This window comes from Felis catus, chromosome A1 (genome assembly GCF_018350175.1).
Source record: "Felis catus isolate Fca126 chromosome A1, F.catus_Fca126_mat1.0, whole genome shotgun sequence".
Taxonomy (NCBI): Eukaryota; Metazoa; Chordata; class Mammalia; order Carnivora; family Felidae; genus Felis; species Felis catus.
The window spans coordinates 147439722-147457459 of NC_058368.1; the positions used below are offsets into that span (position 1 = coordinate 147439722).

A 17738-nucleotide genomic window follows, 5' to 3' on the forward strand; every position below is an offset into this window, starting at 1 on the left:
ATCTCTGCTCAATAAAAAGTTGTGGAATAAATAAATCATAAGACTACGTGTCGTGATCAATTTTATGGTTAAAAATATTACTTTGAGGTATTTATTCATTGAAATGTCTTTAAATACAGACACCAAATGACACGATTATGGCTTTTCTTCAATGAGTGTATACTTATCAGTTCAAAAATAATTAAAACTTTAGAGTAAGTATGAGGAATTAATTGCCCCTCAAAAAAACTGCCAATGTTCTTTCTTATCACATAAAAAGGAGCAAAGCCTTAGATTTTATAAGTGACTGCATACAATCCTTTGCCATATACCTTTTTCAGAAAGACGTGTTTTCAGAGCTTTCAGACTAGCAGTGGAAATCACACAATTATTGAGGTCACAAGCACACAAATAGTTTTAGAACCACTGAGGCTTTTAAGAAAGGAGAAGTATACTTGCCCAAAGGGGAATAAACAGCAGTTAGCTGTGACATAAAGATTGTCATTACATACAAAAAAACTCTAAACAGAGCTTTGGGCTCCTGGGCAGACACAGCTTCCTGGGCTGTCTTTTCCCCTCTGCCAAGTACATCTGGGTGTAGCAGGTGTGACTGCATGGCAGGAGGAGGGAAAGAAGTTATGGTTGAAGGAAAGTTATTGCTGGTGGAGCTTATGGGAGTCATCCCCCAGGCACTGGGACAATTAGTAGATCAAAGGGCTACCTGCAACTCCTCCACCTGACAATTTAAACCACCACCAAGTGCTTTGATTTTGTTGCACATAGTTTTCTGGTCAACCCTTGATAATAAAATGACAAACTAGAGCTTACTGTCTATCTTCCATATACAATTACAACTACTTTATTGCAATTTGATAATTTCAGGTAAAACCCAAATCTTGCTTATAAAGTGTTTATAAATTAGACAGCTATGGAAACAAGTGGGTCATTTATTTAGTCTGCTCTTAGAGTTTGCCACTACTAAAGTATTTATTGCCTTCTAAAAGTGTATCACTTGTGCCATAAATTACAGGTCAATGCATCAGTGCTTCAAACAGATAAGAATTTATTAAATGAGTTAATGGGTCTATCAAAGGAACACATTTTTTTTTAAACCAGGGAAAGATTTATACACCAACACAGTTGTTTTTAATTCATGTTTTTCATTCATCCCTGCAGGGGCAAATTTAGCCAACAAATAGGAAGTGCCTAGTACATATAAGGCACCATGGTTGGAGCTGGATATACACATTAGGGAACAAAACATATGCTTTTTCTGCCTACATAGTGTTTACAATACATTCGGAACAAGAAATGAAATAAATAAGTTATTAAGTGATTTTATAGCTATGATTTTTAAAAATGCCATAATTCAAAAAAACAGTGACAAAGAATAATGACAGGGGTATATGTGTACATGTTGGAGCATTGGTAACTTGGATAAGGTTATCAGAGAGATTCTCTGAGGTTGTTCAGTTTAAGCTGAGCAATGAAGTGGGAGAAGAAAATGGCAACATTTAGAAGGAGACAGAAATAAATGCAGAAATAGAAAAACTACAGAAATAGAGTTAGATGGTAGTTTCAACAAGATGATGAATGCTTTAAAGACCCAAAAGGAAATATATATGCAAAAAAGAAAACTAAGGGTAGGATTTGTTGCATACAATTTAGCAGATTATATATATATATATATATATATATATATATATATATATATATGTGCGTGTGTGTGTGTGTGTGTGTGTGTGTATGATATAAAAATACCAGTAGATAGCCTAATAATATAATTTGCAGGAAATGAAGTTAGGTTATTTTGTGATTCTATGGACAGAGAATACATCATATAATAGTAATAAATGTTATACTAAATTCAAAATGAAAAGAAAAAGGAAAACTCCAGTGAAGGCAAAAGAAAAACAAAATTATGAAAAAAAATAATGGCACAGATAAATATTATTTGGAAAAAAGTGGTCTGATAGAAAAAACAGCAAAACAAGAGATGAAAATTAAGAATGTATTTGCAAAATTTGAAAGGACAGATTAGAGCGTGTGGCATTATTTAAGGAAGGCGCATCCCTGGAATTCTCTGTTGGTTTTTTGGCAAGCCTGTTGAATAAATACGTAGACTACTTGGAGAGATTCCAAATGAAACAGCTAAAATGATGAAAGGAATGGCTTACAAGGACAGATTAAAGGAAGAAATATGTACAACTTTAGCATGTCAGGAACTAAAGAAGAAACATTATGGTTTACAAATATTTGAAACATGTAAATTTGAGGAAAAAGAATTCTTTGTGTGTAAGGTTGCACAATTTTGAGTATGCTGAAAAGGAAAAAAGAAATATTCTCCAAGTAATAATGTTGTTTTCCAGGAAAAACCATTTGGACAAATGATCCAAGGTGGGCAAGGATTAAGACCAGCAAGCAGACATAGACATTCCCAGTAACCTAAACTATGCAAACCTCAAAACACATAGAGGCCCATCTGGATAGGACAAAGTAGGTCACGACACAACTGCAGAAATCTTCCTATCTCCCAGATGTGCCTTGAATTTAAAAAGGATCCTTCCCTGGATCTGGGTTTTTCTCTGTAATTGTGCTATAGTGAAGTAAATCCTGGACTTGGGTTTGTAAGTCTGAGTGCTGACCACTTACCCTATTCTCATTTATATCCTCATCTGCCCATAAGGTTAATAATAACCCCCAAGATGGTCATGAGGTTTAAAAGAGCTGTTGCATATGAAAACATATTGTATGTGCTTAAAAGCAATGCTTTGAGCGCAACACGTCAAAAGCTGTAGGATGAAGACTGTCAAAAAGCATGATGCCTGGGACTAGGCCATTATATCTGTCTTCCTGGTCTAGGAGAAATCCACTCTCCCCTGAGTCACTGTTTACCCACAGCGCTCTTAATTGGATACTGTTTTCTCTCCCAAAGATTCTAGACCTCAGATGCGGCATTACTCTTTCCCACTCTTCAAAGCAACTTACTGAACATGCTTTCTCCTTCCTTTCAAATAACAAACAAAAAACAAAAACAAACAAACAAAACCCCCACCTGGGTTTAATTTCATGTAACAGATAACTATTTCCCAACACTATACCCTTATTATTATAGTTATCTCCTGATTGCTGCACTATATCCCCTCATTCCTTGAAAATTTCTGTTCCTGGTTCACTGTCATTCTCTCCAACATTTTTTTCTTGTGTAACTTTTTGGGATTTCAATACCCACATAAATTTTTTTTTACAACATGCCTTGACTTTTATTCTAAGGATCTTGTCTTCTATCCTCTCTCAACCATAACCCTTATGATGATGTTCCCAAATTTATAATTATCAATAAATTGCAATTCCCATATGATTTTGGCAGTGCCCATGATATTTCCCATAATATCACTTTCTATCTTACTTGTTCATGCCCTTCAAGATGTGGAACTTGACTTTTCAGCTACATCAGGATTTCTGGAACTCGACTTTTCAGCTACATCAGGATTTCTGGAAGTCGACTTTTCAGCTACATCAGGATTTCCAGCGGGTCCAATACCTTCTGATAGCACTCCAATTTTCTTAGTTGCAAAGATGTGAATGAGACTTTGGAAACTATCTTAGTTTGGGACTTAATGAAGCAAAACTGATAAAAGCACCTGGCCTGAGAAATTCATAAATGGTTGAATACCTCTTAAAATGGAAAACCACAGAGACCAGGCTGGGAAAGAAGAGAGATAAGTAAGACTAAAAATTAGAGTGGTGAAAAAAGTGAGTTTGTGGGAGTAAAGGACAAAGAAAAGTAGAAAGACAGATAATTCTGGTGAGATAAAGTCTGAGAAATTTAAAGTACTGTTAGCTGAGCCAATCATGTGATGAGAAAATCCATTGAACAGCATTGCCAGTAGGTAACTAAACACGGAGATGGGAATCATTAGTGTTGGGAACTTCCAGGAAGTTTAATACCAGAATGTTAAAAGGGTCACAAGTTCATGCATGAAAGATTTTAAGGGGACAAATGTTAGAGAAGAAAGAAGATTCTGAAGCCATTGAAAAGTTCAGGATGTCATGATGGTTGGTAACAGACTCCCTTAGAGAAACAGGGGGTATTATGGGCTAATGGAAAGAAAGTGTTTGTTGGAATGAGAAACAGGTTCAAACAGTCTTTGAAAAAGCAATAGTATAACAACTCCTCCTTCTCATCTTGTGAATCCAACAACTGAGGGGGAAAAAAAAAGAGAGAAAAGTATGTTGGACCCAGAATATGTAGAGTCAAGTTCAAACTCTGTCACTGATTGCTTGAATTACAGATCATGTGACTTTTTGAACCTCAGCTTCCTTTTGTGTTCAACAAAGGCTTCTTGGGGTGCCTGTGTGGTTCAGCTGGTTAAGCATCTGACTCTTGGTTTTGGCTCAACCGGTTTCCCGAGTTCAAGCCCCACATTGGGTTCTGCACGGCTGGTGCAGAGCCTGCTTGGGATTCTCTCTCTCTCTCGGCCCCTCCCCCACTTGCACTGTGTCTCTCTCAAATTAAGAAAGTAAACTTTAAAAAAAAAAGAATGTCTTCTCTTCTCATGGTAACTAGAATGGAGATGGAAATGCTTAAGAAACTTTATTGTTTTATTATTTTACAAGAATAAATATAATATATGGGGGTTTATTTAAACTATTAAATATTGTACATCTGTACAATGTTATTAATAAGGACATCTCATACTAATTGGTGCAATTTTTATCATTTTGTAAAATGTTGAAAGTTAATCCAATTCTAGTTAAAAAAATAATAAATTGTCTTTTGGTTAAATGCTAAACTAGAAAATAGCATTTTCTTTCTTTAAAAAAATGTTTATTTATTTTGAGAGAGAGAGAGAGAGAAAGAGGCAGAGAGACGGAGACAATCTCTGTGCTGTCAGTGCAGAGCCTGATGCTGGGCTCTAACTCACAAACCAGGAGATCATGACCTGAATCAAAATTAAGAGTCGGACACTTAACCAACTGACCCACCCAGGCGCCCCAGAAAATATATTTTTCTAGCTGATGGTTTGAAACCACTTGGTGCTTTTGTTTGGCTAAAATTTGTTAATAGGGTCACAGAAAAGTAAAATTAAATGAGGATGGGATGTAAGGCAAATTAAATACTTTCATTAAACTAGCAGAAATAAAAATCTTATTAACCTTTAAAATCACTTCGTCCTATATTCTGTATCTGAAAATTACAGAGAAACTGTAGTCTTACATATCATATCAAGTAACAATGAAACAATACAGAGGAACAATGGAATCCTAGAAAACCAAATATATATATATATATATATATATATATATATATATATATATATATATATATATATATATATAAATCATAGGGCAATAAAATTGAATGGCAAGACTGAAAAAAAAATGAGTTTGAATTACTTCCCAAGTGTTCTTCTTTTCCCCACCTTTGCTATTCTTCCTGGTGATGCATGATTCTGAAAGACACATTAACTCTTTCTGACCAAAAAGAACATACTCTAAACTTTATTTCTGAATACGAAAAGAGGTATGACATGTTACCAACTTAAATTAGAACACTGTAAAAGTACTGTGTAGAGAAGAAATATAATTTACCATTTCCAAAATATCTACCAGTTAAAAAGTAATAGATATGAAGTGTGAGCTTTATAAATAAAAGAATCATTTAACAAACTATCTCCATGATAGACATGACGTGTCACTCACTGAAACAGCATGCTTTAGTGGTTAAGAGAACAGGCTCCAGATTTAACCTGGATTCTAATTCTAAGAATTTACTTAGTAGCTGTGTGACCTTGGGAAATTATTTAACCTCTATATCTCCATTTATGTAAATAGTAACAGTACCTGTGCCTCAGAGACTTGTAAGAATCAAAGTGGTACTTAGAATAGTGGAACATAAAGCATGATCCCTATAAATACTAGACTTGTTAACTGTATTTAAGAAAGATATCAGAATGAATGCCTGTTTCAAATTGTCTAACAAGATGCTTAAAACTGACTTGTGGCAGTCCCCAAGTAAAGAGAAGAAAAAAAAAAAACTGATACTTGAAAAAATATTGTTTCTGGGTCAAAATTATGTCAGCTGGAAATGTCAGAACCTTGTATTTAACAAAGAAATGTATCACTTAGAGGTAACTTTTCTTCTAACTGAAGATGCATAACAGCCATAAAAAACACTTTAAATTTTGCCTGTATGTTAATACCACATTTTTAACAATGCTCTTGCAGGAGCACTGAGAAGCTCAAAGTATGCTCATTCCACAACACAGATTGTAAAAAATGGTTAAATAAGAAACAAAGCTTTTAAAGTTTCTGAAACTATTTTTGACACATTGTTTTTCTGTGAAAGACAAAGCGCTGTTTCAAATGTCTGGGGACTTCCTAAGAACACTGATGCGCAGGGGCAGGAATAGCTCCATTCATTTCCATGTATATTGAGTGTTTGTTTTAGGTTTTGTTGTTGTTTAGTTGGGTTGTTTGTCCTGCCTGCCACCGTTGTAAATTCTGGCTTTACAGGAAACACAAAACATGAAACAAGAATTTGGCGTATAAATACTAAAGCATTTTGAATGGTCATTAGCTTGATACTTGTCCATAGCTGATAGCTCAAAAAAGTTAGTGCTTACAAAAGTAAACTAGTGAAAGAAAAAAACAAGTTGAATAAACAAGGTAAAATGAAAGTTCTAACTGGCATTAGGAGAGAAAACTGTGAAGGGAGAAGGGCATGAAAGATATAAGCGCAGATGAAGGACTAATGCTTGTAGAGGGCAGACATTACTGGGAGGGAGTCGTCAACTTATTTCAAACAAAAATATTCTCCACTGTTCCCATCTGACTCTTTCACTATTTTCTGCTCAAGAGTCATGAGCCCATTTTACTCTGGTTGTCTTCATATAATCTCTAGTATCAGTAAAATGTGAATGGTCATCGTGACCTCAGTATAGCAAGAAAAGGCTCAAGAGGATGATTCTGCATTCCCCAAATTAAAAGCTTCATCAAATACAAATCATAAACCTTAAAGAATGTGTGATGGCCTAACCTCATTGAGAGGTTAGCTTCAAATCAACACAATGTCATCTAACATGAGATTAAAACCCTGGCCTTTCCATGTATGGACTGTTATACTACATTAAATTGTTCTTTAAAAAAAAAGATCAATCAGTTTGATGCAGACATGTTTTAGAAAAGAGAAAAAGAAAAGCTAAGACACGGACTCAACCTTCTTTCACCATAGTAACAATCACTTTCAAAAGTGCTTTAGCACTTGGAAAAAGCCTTCACTTAAATTCTTGTACGTAAATCCTCCATTCTGCTCCACGCACTATTAAATCTCTTGTTGAACAAATCCTATGCAGTTAGTATCACTATAAGAATGCATATTTTGAAACAAAATAATGACACATTTTCTCCTAAAATATAACCCAATGATTGCATGACATCTTATCTGCACTCTGAGGTCTACTTCTTTTGTACAGCATTGAGTCTTGTGTTTCCTAAGAGTTTCATTCATTGTTTTAGTGAAAAAGTATCAGTACAAAATATATGATAACATATTCTCTGGAATGATGGGAAAATAGCATATTAAACAAGCAAATTCCTCAGATATCTGTCTCTTTCACCATTGAGTAGGTTTTCTAAGCTTAAATAGTTTTGACAAAATCTCTTCAATAATACATGCATTTCACTGCTTTTATACCCCCAGATATTGAACATATTGCTGTGAGTCTTTGTCTAAGATCCAAAGCCAATATTGGCACCAATTATTAGAATGTTCTCTCACACACTAATGCCTTTTAGCCTTTATACTTAGCCCCTCCCCCTGGTAAATGTCCCTCATTTTTTTACACTGTAAGATATCACTGCTTTTGCAGAGACTTTTTCAGCCCTGTTTCTAATAGCTGCCATGGTTTTTTGTTCTGATTAAGAGTGAACTGTCACCTCATATGCCTTTCATTTTCTAGATCCAGTTTATAGAAAGCCTGGGAACTTAAAAACCAAGAGACTTTTCTATATGATCTAAGTACTACGTGTGTTCTCTGTCTTAGGTGGTCTGGAGTTTTTGATGTTTTCTCCTAGTTTCTCATCTATGTGCTACAGGCAAGGCAAGAGACTTCTCTACAAGTAGGATGAATATAAATTATTACCCAGTTGATAGTTTCAGGCAGGACAAATCCAGGTATAAAATGTAAAGTTGGTTTATAATTAAGATCCTGATGTACTTCCATGTATGTTTTAGACCTCAGGATTTAGTAATAGAGGCTTCCCACAATGATGGTTTTTCCCCTTACACACACAAAAAAAGTAAATTGAAAACTGCACACCGCTTTGGTGATTTGAAGCCTCTTAATAATGAAGACAGAATTTTATAGTGGATGTTGTGCCCCAGTTGCTATCCAGCAAGGAAATGTTGGGGAGGCAGGAGGAAAAGAGGAGAAAGATGCAGGGGCAGAGAAATGAAGAGAATTTTCATATTAGGAGGACTGACACAGGTTACCACTGGAGACAGATAGTTTGGCATGACACAAGCTGATACACCTCATCAGCTGTACAAGAACCTGAGAGAACCTGCAGAAATGGTGTAATGGTGAATCTGTAGCCAGGTGAAAGGCTTTATCAGCAGATGCTAGAACTAATTTGTAAGGAATGTAATCATTTAAGGATTAATTAAAAATAAATAAATGATATCAAGTCACTAATAGCTAGCGATACATAACAGGAACACATATAAGGGTTAATAACTGGTTGCAGTGGGTTATAACAAAACTTTATCATGTCATTTGGTCTCTTTTGGCCACATGACTTTTGTTATTTAGACACTTGCAAGCTCCAGGAAACATATACTTTATCATCATGATAAAAAAAAAAAAAAAAGGTAACTAACCATGTCTTATCAGTTCTATAGATGTATATAAATATACAGGTGGATATATATCCACCCAAATCACAATAACAGAATTTCTATTTATAAAACTTAGAGCTGGTATGGAGGCTATGCTTAAAAGAATGCTAAACCATTCAGTGATAATTGTTTTCCTGCAAGTACCTCATAGCTCTATGTGCATGTCCTTGGATGGTACTGAAGAGACCCCTGAAAAATAATGGTTCAACCCAGATATGCACTTGTTAGTGGCTGAGTAACTCTGTTTCTAAGTTAAAAAACTGTGGTAAAAGAGGTAGGTTCTTACAACTCACCCTCCCTCTCTTTTTCAGGGGAGCAATGAAAACTAGTAACACCAGTTTCATACACAGCAGAAAGTCACTTTACATGAATTTGCAGATTCACCTTCACTAGTTTGCTTATTTTATTTTTTTCATCTTTCCTTTAAAAGATCTCCATTGATTATCCTGACACCTGCTGGCAAGGGCACAGTTGATCCTGGTCTGCTTTTCCCTTCAACAACTTCCTCAAATCAAAGACTTTTCAGAGGAATTTTCAGTGACAACTAAGTGGTAATGTATTCAGTTTAAGTATTTATAGTACTTAGTTTCTAGCATTATCACATAACCATGAGAACAATTTCAATACTTATGCTACTCCACATGGGTAACCGTTTGACTTTTTGTATACAAATACATGATTGTTTTGATTAACCAAAAGTTATTATAATCATTACATGGGCTATGATTAAACAAACAAACAAAAAAATGCCTGGCATCTTCCTTACAACCCAGAGGAGAACTGAAAAACAGAAATGGCTTGGTTTTGGTTTTCTACTCTTTTCTTAATAATAATGCAGTGTACAAACTACTTAGGAAATAAACCCCACTATGTAAAAAGTAAATTGATTAGCTATGAGAAGTCATACCATTAATTACATATTTACAAGATTTGCTATCTATTTCTCACTACCTACTCATTATGATTTACTCTGGCGTGAACTGAGTTCTAAACCCTGCACTGTTTTATGGTTTTGTTTGTTTGTTTGGCAAGAATATGATGAACCTACTACATCATGTATCATATTCAAAGCTACTGCACCTGAAAGTGTACTCAGTAAACAACAAATGCCAGAATTACTTTCTTAGGCTTTATAAAACTTTTGGGTCAGGCAGGTTTTTTTTTTTAATTGTACACAAATGATAAGATATACAGTCCATCTCAATTCAAAACTCTTCAAAAAATTAAAAGTTTTAAATCAAAGTACCTAAGTAAAAGTTTTATCTTAATATCAATAAAATTAAGACTCTAATTTAGACTCTAAGGACTGCCCAACTTCTATTTTGTAATGATTTTGAGTAACCAAGCTATTTTATATTTACTCATGTATATTTTATCCCCTTACTTTACATTCCTATAGTTTTGTGAGAAGGAAAAATCACATGTATCTGGCAATAAAAGGAAACTTTATGAAAATATTTACTAAAAATACCTTAGATCCTGAATACATGTTTTATATCAACATTAGTCTTTAAATATTTGAGAAAAATACACGGGAGTTTTAGAGAAGAGTACAGAAGTGAAATACATTAGCCCGGTTTTGGAGACCTTTGTGACTTCAAGACTATAGAAGGAAGAATGTAGTACTTCAAATTTTAACCATTAATTTTTATTATTATAAATCTAAATGTGTTCCCCAAAATATGCATATTTAAAACAAAACACATCTCAATGCTATGGAAACATTCCAAGAATAATGAAAAAAGCTTTTTAAGTACCAGAGAGGGAAAAAAAAGTGGATGTATCATGACAGTGCAGGGCATGGCCAATATTTTGCATTACTGTCAAACTGTCACAGCAGAATACTTTATCTTCCCTTAATTATTATTTTTAGTTCAACCGTTTAAAATTACCCTTAGGTGTTACAGCTGGCATTTGACTTAGCATTTATTTTTAAAGTACAGAAATTATGGTCATGTAAATTGAGAAACAAAGACATTAATGTGTGACACATTTTAAATACAAAATACAAAACACAAAAACCTGTTAATTTCAGTATAAATATTGCTATACTAATCATAGAAGCATAGTGTTATTATCTTGAGTGAGATTCTTCAGGTACTAATTTATTCTCATGTAGAGTAACTAAAATTCACCATTGATAAAAAAAAAAAGGAAATTCAAATGCCAATGATTCATAGTATTTAGGACATGTCTAGACATTTTTAGACAGTGCCATTTGCTTAAAGACTTCAGGCACCAACTGCAGGCACAGGGACAGATTGCATAAGATGTCACGTGCTTGCTGCAACTGTATGCATGTTATTGGATTTTTCAGAGCAACCCATAGCGATGAATAATTTAAGAGTTAATAAAATATTCACCCTGACTGATCCATTGGTTTAATTTTAAAATAAAAACTACTAATAAAAGAAATTACCAAATCCCAATCATTAATGCACGTAAACTGCAGCCCACACAGGGAAACACCAATTTCTAAAAGGCTACATTAGATAAACGATGTCTGGGGAGGGAGGATGCGAGGGAAATTCCCAGTGTTAACACTGGCTTCAATAAGTTTACTCAAAGTTTAATTGTTTGGAGCTGTCACGCAAGCTGCACTCTGCCTTCTGCTGGGCTGAGGGGGACTGTATTAGAAAGGTGCAAGTTCAACCAAAAGAGCCCATTGAAAATGGTCCGTTTCTCTCCTTAAAGCCCTCTTTCCTTCTAACCATGGGCTGGCTGAAAAAAAAAAAAAAAAAAGGAGCAGTCTACTAAAGAACATGGAGTACACCGCTGCCCGATGGTTGTCTGGGAGCGGGAAAGGAGAGGCCCGGCAACATCACCGTGGCTGGTTTGCCTCCCGCGGTAAGCAGTGCCCTAGGCGCGGGTATCTTTAGAAGGCAGAGCTGCGAGCTGCATCCAGCCGGGACTCACCGCACCCCAGGGTTCCTGCAACCAGACCCTGCGAGGAGAGCGCGGCCACGCACGCTAGACACGTTATCTCCTCCTCCACCCCCTCCGCTCTCCACCTCGGCTCGGGGACAGATGGTGGCTGCGGTGGCAGGGTGTAGGTGCGTGTGACTGGGTGAATGTGTGTCTTCGTGTGTGGGGTGGGAACGGAGGCGGTGAAGGGAGGAGGAGACGATTGTGCCTGCGGTTCTTCCCTTCGCCTTCCTGCTAAGGGAAGAAAGTGCAGAAGGAATCCAGATGGGAAATAAGAGAAAGGAAAATAACAGTGGTGGGAGCACTGCCTTCACCCTATCGCCTGGGAACTCGGCTGAGCAACTACAAAGCCATTACCATCCCTTCACCTTCAGTGGAGTGGCTGCTTCTGCCTGATAACTGGAAGGGCACTTTGTAAACGCTGGCAAGGCACACACCTACACGCACGCCTACACACGCTGGGGAAAATAGCCACCTTCTGGGGGAGGGAGGGAGGGAGGCCCAGGCAAAGCTCGGCCACGGATCGCTGCCGGCAGGGCAGCCGAAGGCCTCCAGGAACACCAGGCTTCTTGGGCAAACAGTAGCCCGAGAGCCCACAATTTATCTGGGAAGCAAATGGATGGATGGATGCATGGATGGTGCGTGTGGAATACTCGTGTAGTGTCTAATTTCAAATGGATTCGAGTCAACGCTTTTAATTCAACTATCCTTTTTGAGAGGCACAGCGTTTTAAACCCTGTAGTGCACTCAGCTCTCCACCTGAAGCAGCCTGCTAAGGGTTGTTATCACCCTCGGACCCCTCAGAAGGGGCATTCTCCACCGGTGAGCGCCGAAGGGGAGCAGGACCCCCTTGAGCGGTCTCTCCAGGGCCCCTGCCTCTCCTCCTGCCCTTTTCCAGCGCCAACTTGAGCCTGGACCCGCGACCCGCGCAGTGACGCGCGGCCAGAACAAGGGTTCGTATTGACAAGCCACCCTTCGCAAAGGACCTGAAATTCGTCTATACAACTCAGTAGGAGACTCCTCGGAGTCCTGTAATAATACTAATTATTTTTATTTTATTTTATTTTATTTTATTTTATTTTATTTTATTTTATTTTATTTTATTTTATTTTATTTTTTTATTTTATTTTGCAGTCTGATTTATTTCACACAAGTCATGGAAAGCACAACCAGACCCGCTCTTACAACTTTTCTGCTCTTGGGCGGGGGAGCGAGGATGTTTCGCACTGCAAGATTGTCCATGCCCACGAGTTACGCTTGCACCCGGAGGGAGTGCTGAGCCAAGCTCGGAGCCCCTGAGGTTAGGCGAGAGGTAGGTTCCAGGGTTTTTTCTGTAACCGACGCAGCGAGTCCGGGGTGGGGAGGCAGGAGAAAGCCCGACTGACTAGTCAGATCCGCCTCCACCTCACCCACCTCCAGAACTCCCAGGGCCAGGTTCGGATTTGCAAAGCGCGCAGCCCGGGCCCACTTTGGCAGAACCGCACCCGGGAGCGGACCGCCATGCGGCTCCCCAGCCTCCTCCCGTTTCAATCAGATGACGCCCACACGCTCGCCTCCCGGCCCGGGCCCCCATGGGAGCCCCGCCCGTCGCCCGTGGCTGGCATCACTGGCATTGCCCAAGGAGGTTCGCGCAGTGACCCGTTGGCCGAGTGAGCCGAGGAGCCTCTGGTTCCCCGGAGCGCCGTTCCCTCCCGCCTGCCACAGTCCCCGTCTTTCCTCGATCTCACCTCGGTCCCCCCGCACCCCCTTCCCCCGCTCAGCCCCACGCACTCCGCTCTGACTTTGCCAGCACTTTTCCGAGGCACCTAGGGCGCGCCGCCGCCTCCGTACCGCCCGCGGCGCTCGCCACCCCTGGCGCGCCCCGGGGACCGCCTCCAGCGCCCTGCGCGGTATTTCCCAAGGGACTTCAGCCCGTCCCGCACCTTGCAGCCCGGGCCCCGCCGCCTCACCTTTGCAGAACTGGGGGACACTGAGGCTGAGCCCGATCAAGAGCCAGGCGGCCACCGAGCGCTTCATCATTCTGTCTCCCGGACGTGACCCCGGCTGGTCAGGGGTCGTAACGGAGGGCAGTGTCGCTGAGGTGGCACCGCAGGGCAGCGGCAGACCCCGCCCCTGGCAGAGAATTCAAGAAGACGTCTTCTGCCCGCAGCACTACCTTAAACAAATTCTTGAAGAGGACGAGAAAGAGTGGCGACCAAAGAGAGGAACCTCTCTTCCCCTTTTGCCTGCGCTCCGGCGCGAAGAGGTGGGCGAGCTCCGAAGAGCCGCTGGCGGGCTCAGCCTCCGCTGCGGGTGGGTCCCGACTGAGGCGCTGCGGGCGGGGCGGGGCGGGGCGCGGGTTCCCGCGGCGGCCCCGGGTCACCCGCGCGGGTGGACGGGCAAACGGTGCGCTCGGCCCGCTCAGCGCTCGCCGCCGCAGCTGCGGGGCTTCTGACTTGGGAGAACAATGAAGCGTGAGCTAGCGGGGAGCCAGCCTCCGGCCGGGAGCGCACTGTGTACAAACAGAGGCGGCGTGCGTGTGAGCCCGAGCTTCGCAGCCGCCGCGCTCCCCGGGTGCCTGCCCGCCCCACCCGCCTCCCGCCTCCCCTCTTATTCCCTCCCCCAGTCTTCCCCTCTTTCCTCCCTCTCTTCTCCCTCTCTCTCTCCTCTCTCTCGCTCTCTCTCTCTCTCTCTCTCTCTCTCTCTCTCTCTCTCTCTCTCAGGTGGCTCCTTCTGCTGGAAGAGAAAAGGGACACACAACTGCAGCCACACCCTGGCACCTGCCACCACCTCTAAAGTTCCTACATTGCCTGTGCCTTCCCTGCACACGCTGGAGACTGTAGAGTTAAGGGAAGTACCTTGGGGTCCGAGATACTCTCGGTTCCAGCACTGACTTTACAATTAACCACGTTAAAGATGCCCCTGAAGTCCCGTTCTCAGTATAGCCAGGGAAAGAAGTTAAGAAATTTTGAAAAGTGACTCTTGGGGCACGAAGCTACGTTAGAAATGAAACCCTGTAAAGTGAATTGCCCAGATCCTCAGAAAATACAACCTCGTCCAGCAGGCAGACTCTAGGCTGCTCTCTTGCACTTTAGTTAGCTCTAGGGCTGGGAGAGAGGGTTGTGAGCTTATCTACTCACAGGGACAAAAAAGGTCAAGGCCTAGGGCAAGACAGGAGGAGACACGTTTCATATCTGGTATCTCGTTAAGCAGGACACGTTTCAGATGAGAAATAATGGGGAGAGTGTGGGGACTGTGCAAGAAAATAGAAGGCAAGGACAGATTCGTGAAGTGTTACTTAGGTGGGTCAAATTTCTCTGCTACCCACCAAAACCAATATAAACGACCTAGTTTTTGCAGTGAACGAAGCTGCAAAATACAGACCGTGGCTTAAAATAGTGCTTCCTCCTCTGTTTTTACCTTAGAATGATTGCTTAATGTACATGGATTTGATCCCAGCAGTTGCAGGTATCAAAATGAAACACAGGTCTCTTACCTTCTTCCAGAGAAGGAGGTAGAGAAAGAGAAAACCACAGGAAGGGGAGAGTTGTAGGATACATTCCTGAAAGCAAGGATTTGAAATGAGAATGGACTCAGAAAGAGGTAACAGGGCAACTTCATCTCCTTTTGCCTCCCTGAATCCTTTAAATGCCAAGTTCTATCTTCCTTGTGGAATTGCAAGTGAGATCAAGGATGAAAGGTTGTTGGGAAAGTAATACTGCATGTTGCTATGGAGGAGTTAAGGTACTGTACCATCCACAAACACGAAACAACAGCAGCAACAAAAATGATGTCAGAGCAAGTTTTGTTGAGATCTCATGTTTGGTGGGAGGGTAAAAAAAAAATAAATTTTTTAAAACCTGACTTGGCTAAGGGAAAGAGGGAGAATCATTTATTTACTACTTTAAAGCTTAAAGCCACAGATGTGAGAATAGGACACCATCATCCAGAGCTGTTGCAGGGAAGTTTTACACAAATTCCCACTTTCTTCCACATCATTATTATCTGATTTTGAAAGTAAGCTTTCAGTCATGTTGTGGCATGTCCATCATAAAGTACCTGTAACATTTTGAAATGATATATTTACATTTAGTTTTAAGGTTTTATTTTTAAAGGCTAGTACTAAATCTCAAAAATATAAAATTGGGGGCACCTGGGTGTCTCAAGCAGTTAAGCATCTCTCAGTTTTGGCTAAGGTCATGATCTCACTGTTTGTGAAATCAAGTCCCCCATAGGGCTCCAGGCTGGCAGCTTGCGATTCTCTCTCTCTGACCTTCCCTTCCCCCCTCTCTGGGTCTTTCTCAGAATAAATAAAATAAACTTTAAATATATACTTATATTTAAAAATATATTTATATATACTTATATTTATATATACATTTTATTATAAATATATATTTTATATATATAAATATGTTATATATTTACATATATATCAGAATCCAGTTTTTCTGTGATGAGAGATAAAGAAGGGTGCCAAGAGTTTTATTTTCCTATTTTATTCTTGGTTTATTCCCACTCTTCCCTTAATAAGTATGTTAGGAAGTTAAGTTTTTAGTAACGGTGCATGTTACTGAAATTTTATCTTTTATTTTAAATTCTTTTTGAAAAACTACAGGAAAGGGATGCCTGGGTGGCTCAGTGGGGTAAGTGTGTGACTTCGACTCAGGTCATGATCTCCCAGGCCACAAGTTCAAGCCCTGCATCAGGCTCTGTGCTGACAGCTCAGAGCCTGGAGCCTGCTTTGGATTCTGTCTCTCTCTCTCTCTGCCCCTCCCCAGCTTGCCAGCTATTTGTCTGTCTTTCTCTCTCTCAAAAATAAACAAACGTAACAACAACAACAACAAAATCCTCCAGGAAAGCACAAAATTACATTAAAATGCATATTCTATGACCAAATATCTGGAGTTTGTGCCTGTAAATGCCATTCTATATTATCAGGTAGATGACCTGTAAAATATGTCACCAGTTCAATGCCATTTCCAGGTTAAATTGGATAGTCTTAGTTCCATATGCATAGATCTTGTGCAGTTACTTCTTTTTCCCACTTATCAATAGTGATGTTGTACCAAAAAGACTTTAATTTTGAATATTCTAGGCACTCTACCTTATATTTATAGGACTTATGTCACTCTTACTAAATTCATACCTACCTTCTTCAGAAGTGGAATATAAGAAATGTTTTAAAAACCACAGAAAATAGGTTTATTTTTTTTAAAGGACAAAATGCTGTTATGACTTTTACCTCACATAAATTGCAAAGAGACTTTTACTGACTGTATATGATGTCTACAGTTTTATACCTTGTCTAAATATGTGCCTGAAATGTCAAAAACAAATCTATACTTCACTTGAAGACAGAACTTCCCAAAATAAGTCTGCAGACTTACTTTCCCCAGGATGTTAATAAGTTATACAAATCTATACTTCACTTGAAGACAGTTATAAGTTAACAAATCTATACTTCACTTGAAGACAGAACTTCCCAAAATAAGTCTGCAGACTTACTTTCCCCAGGATGTTAATAAGTTTTGGGCAGAAAAAGAGGTTCCGTGGTCAAATAATTTTGGGAAAGACTGTATTAAAGCATTAAAAACTTTGAATTGTCCTGTGCTTAAGAAACGTTTCCAAACATGTTTAATCCAGTATTTTGCAAACTTTTCTTTTTTTCACATGACAAACTTTTCTTCAGAATACCTGTTAAGATAAAGGGGATTTAGTGCTATAAGGAAAACAACTTGGGAAATATTGTCTGAAAATAAAAGAGAATAAAGAGTCAACAAAACAAACAAAAACAAGACTGAGGGAAGTTTAATGGTTTTCAAGAATTCTTCTTACTGGCTCAGAGTTTGGATTCTAAAACAGTACATACCTCAATTGAAATAATATCTTTACCATTATGACTCTTTTAATGCAGGCAAGGCAATTAAAGGCTAGGTATCAGTATTCTGAT

General features: G+C 39.4%; 1 protein-coding gene across 2 annotated transcripts in view; it reads right to left on the reverse strand.

The window, feature by feature from the left end:
* EDIL3 (EGF like repeats and discoidin domains 3) overlaps window positions 1-14337 on the reverse strand; it is a 413457-nt gene extending 399120 nt beyond the window's left edge. The window contains exon 1 of one of the 2 annotated variants that reach the window (XM_011284418.3): window positions 13756-14337. In XM_011284418.3, the coding sequence (XP_011282720.1) occupies window positions 13756-13825 (70 nt within the window). In that variant the 5' untranslated portion in view covers window positions 13826-14337. The remainder of the gene's footprint in view (window positions 1-13755) is intronic. The other variant, XM_011284414.3, reaches the window with a different exon arrangement.
* Window positions 14338-17738: the final 3401 nt, after the last annotated feature.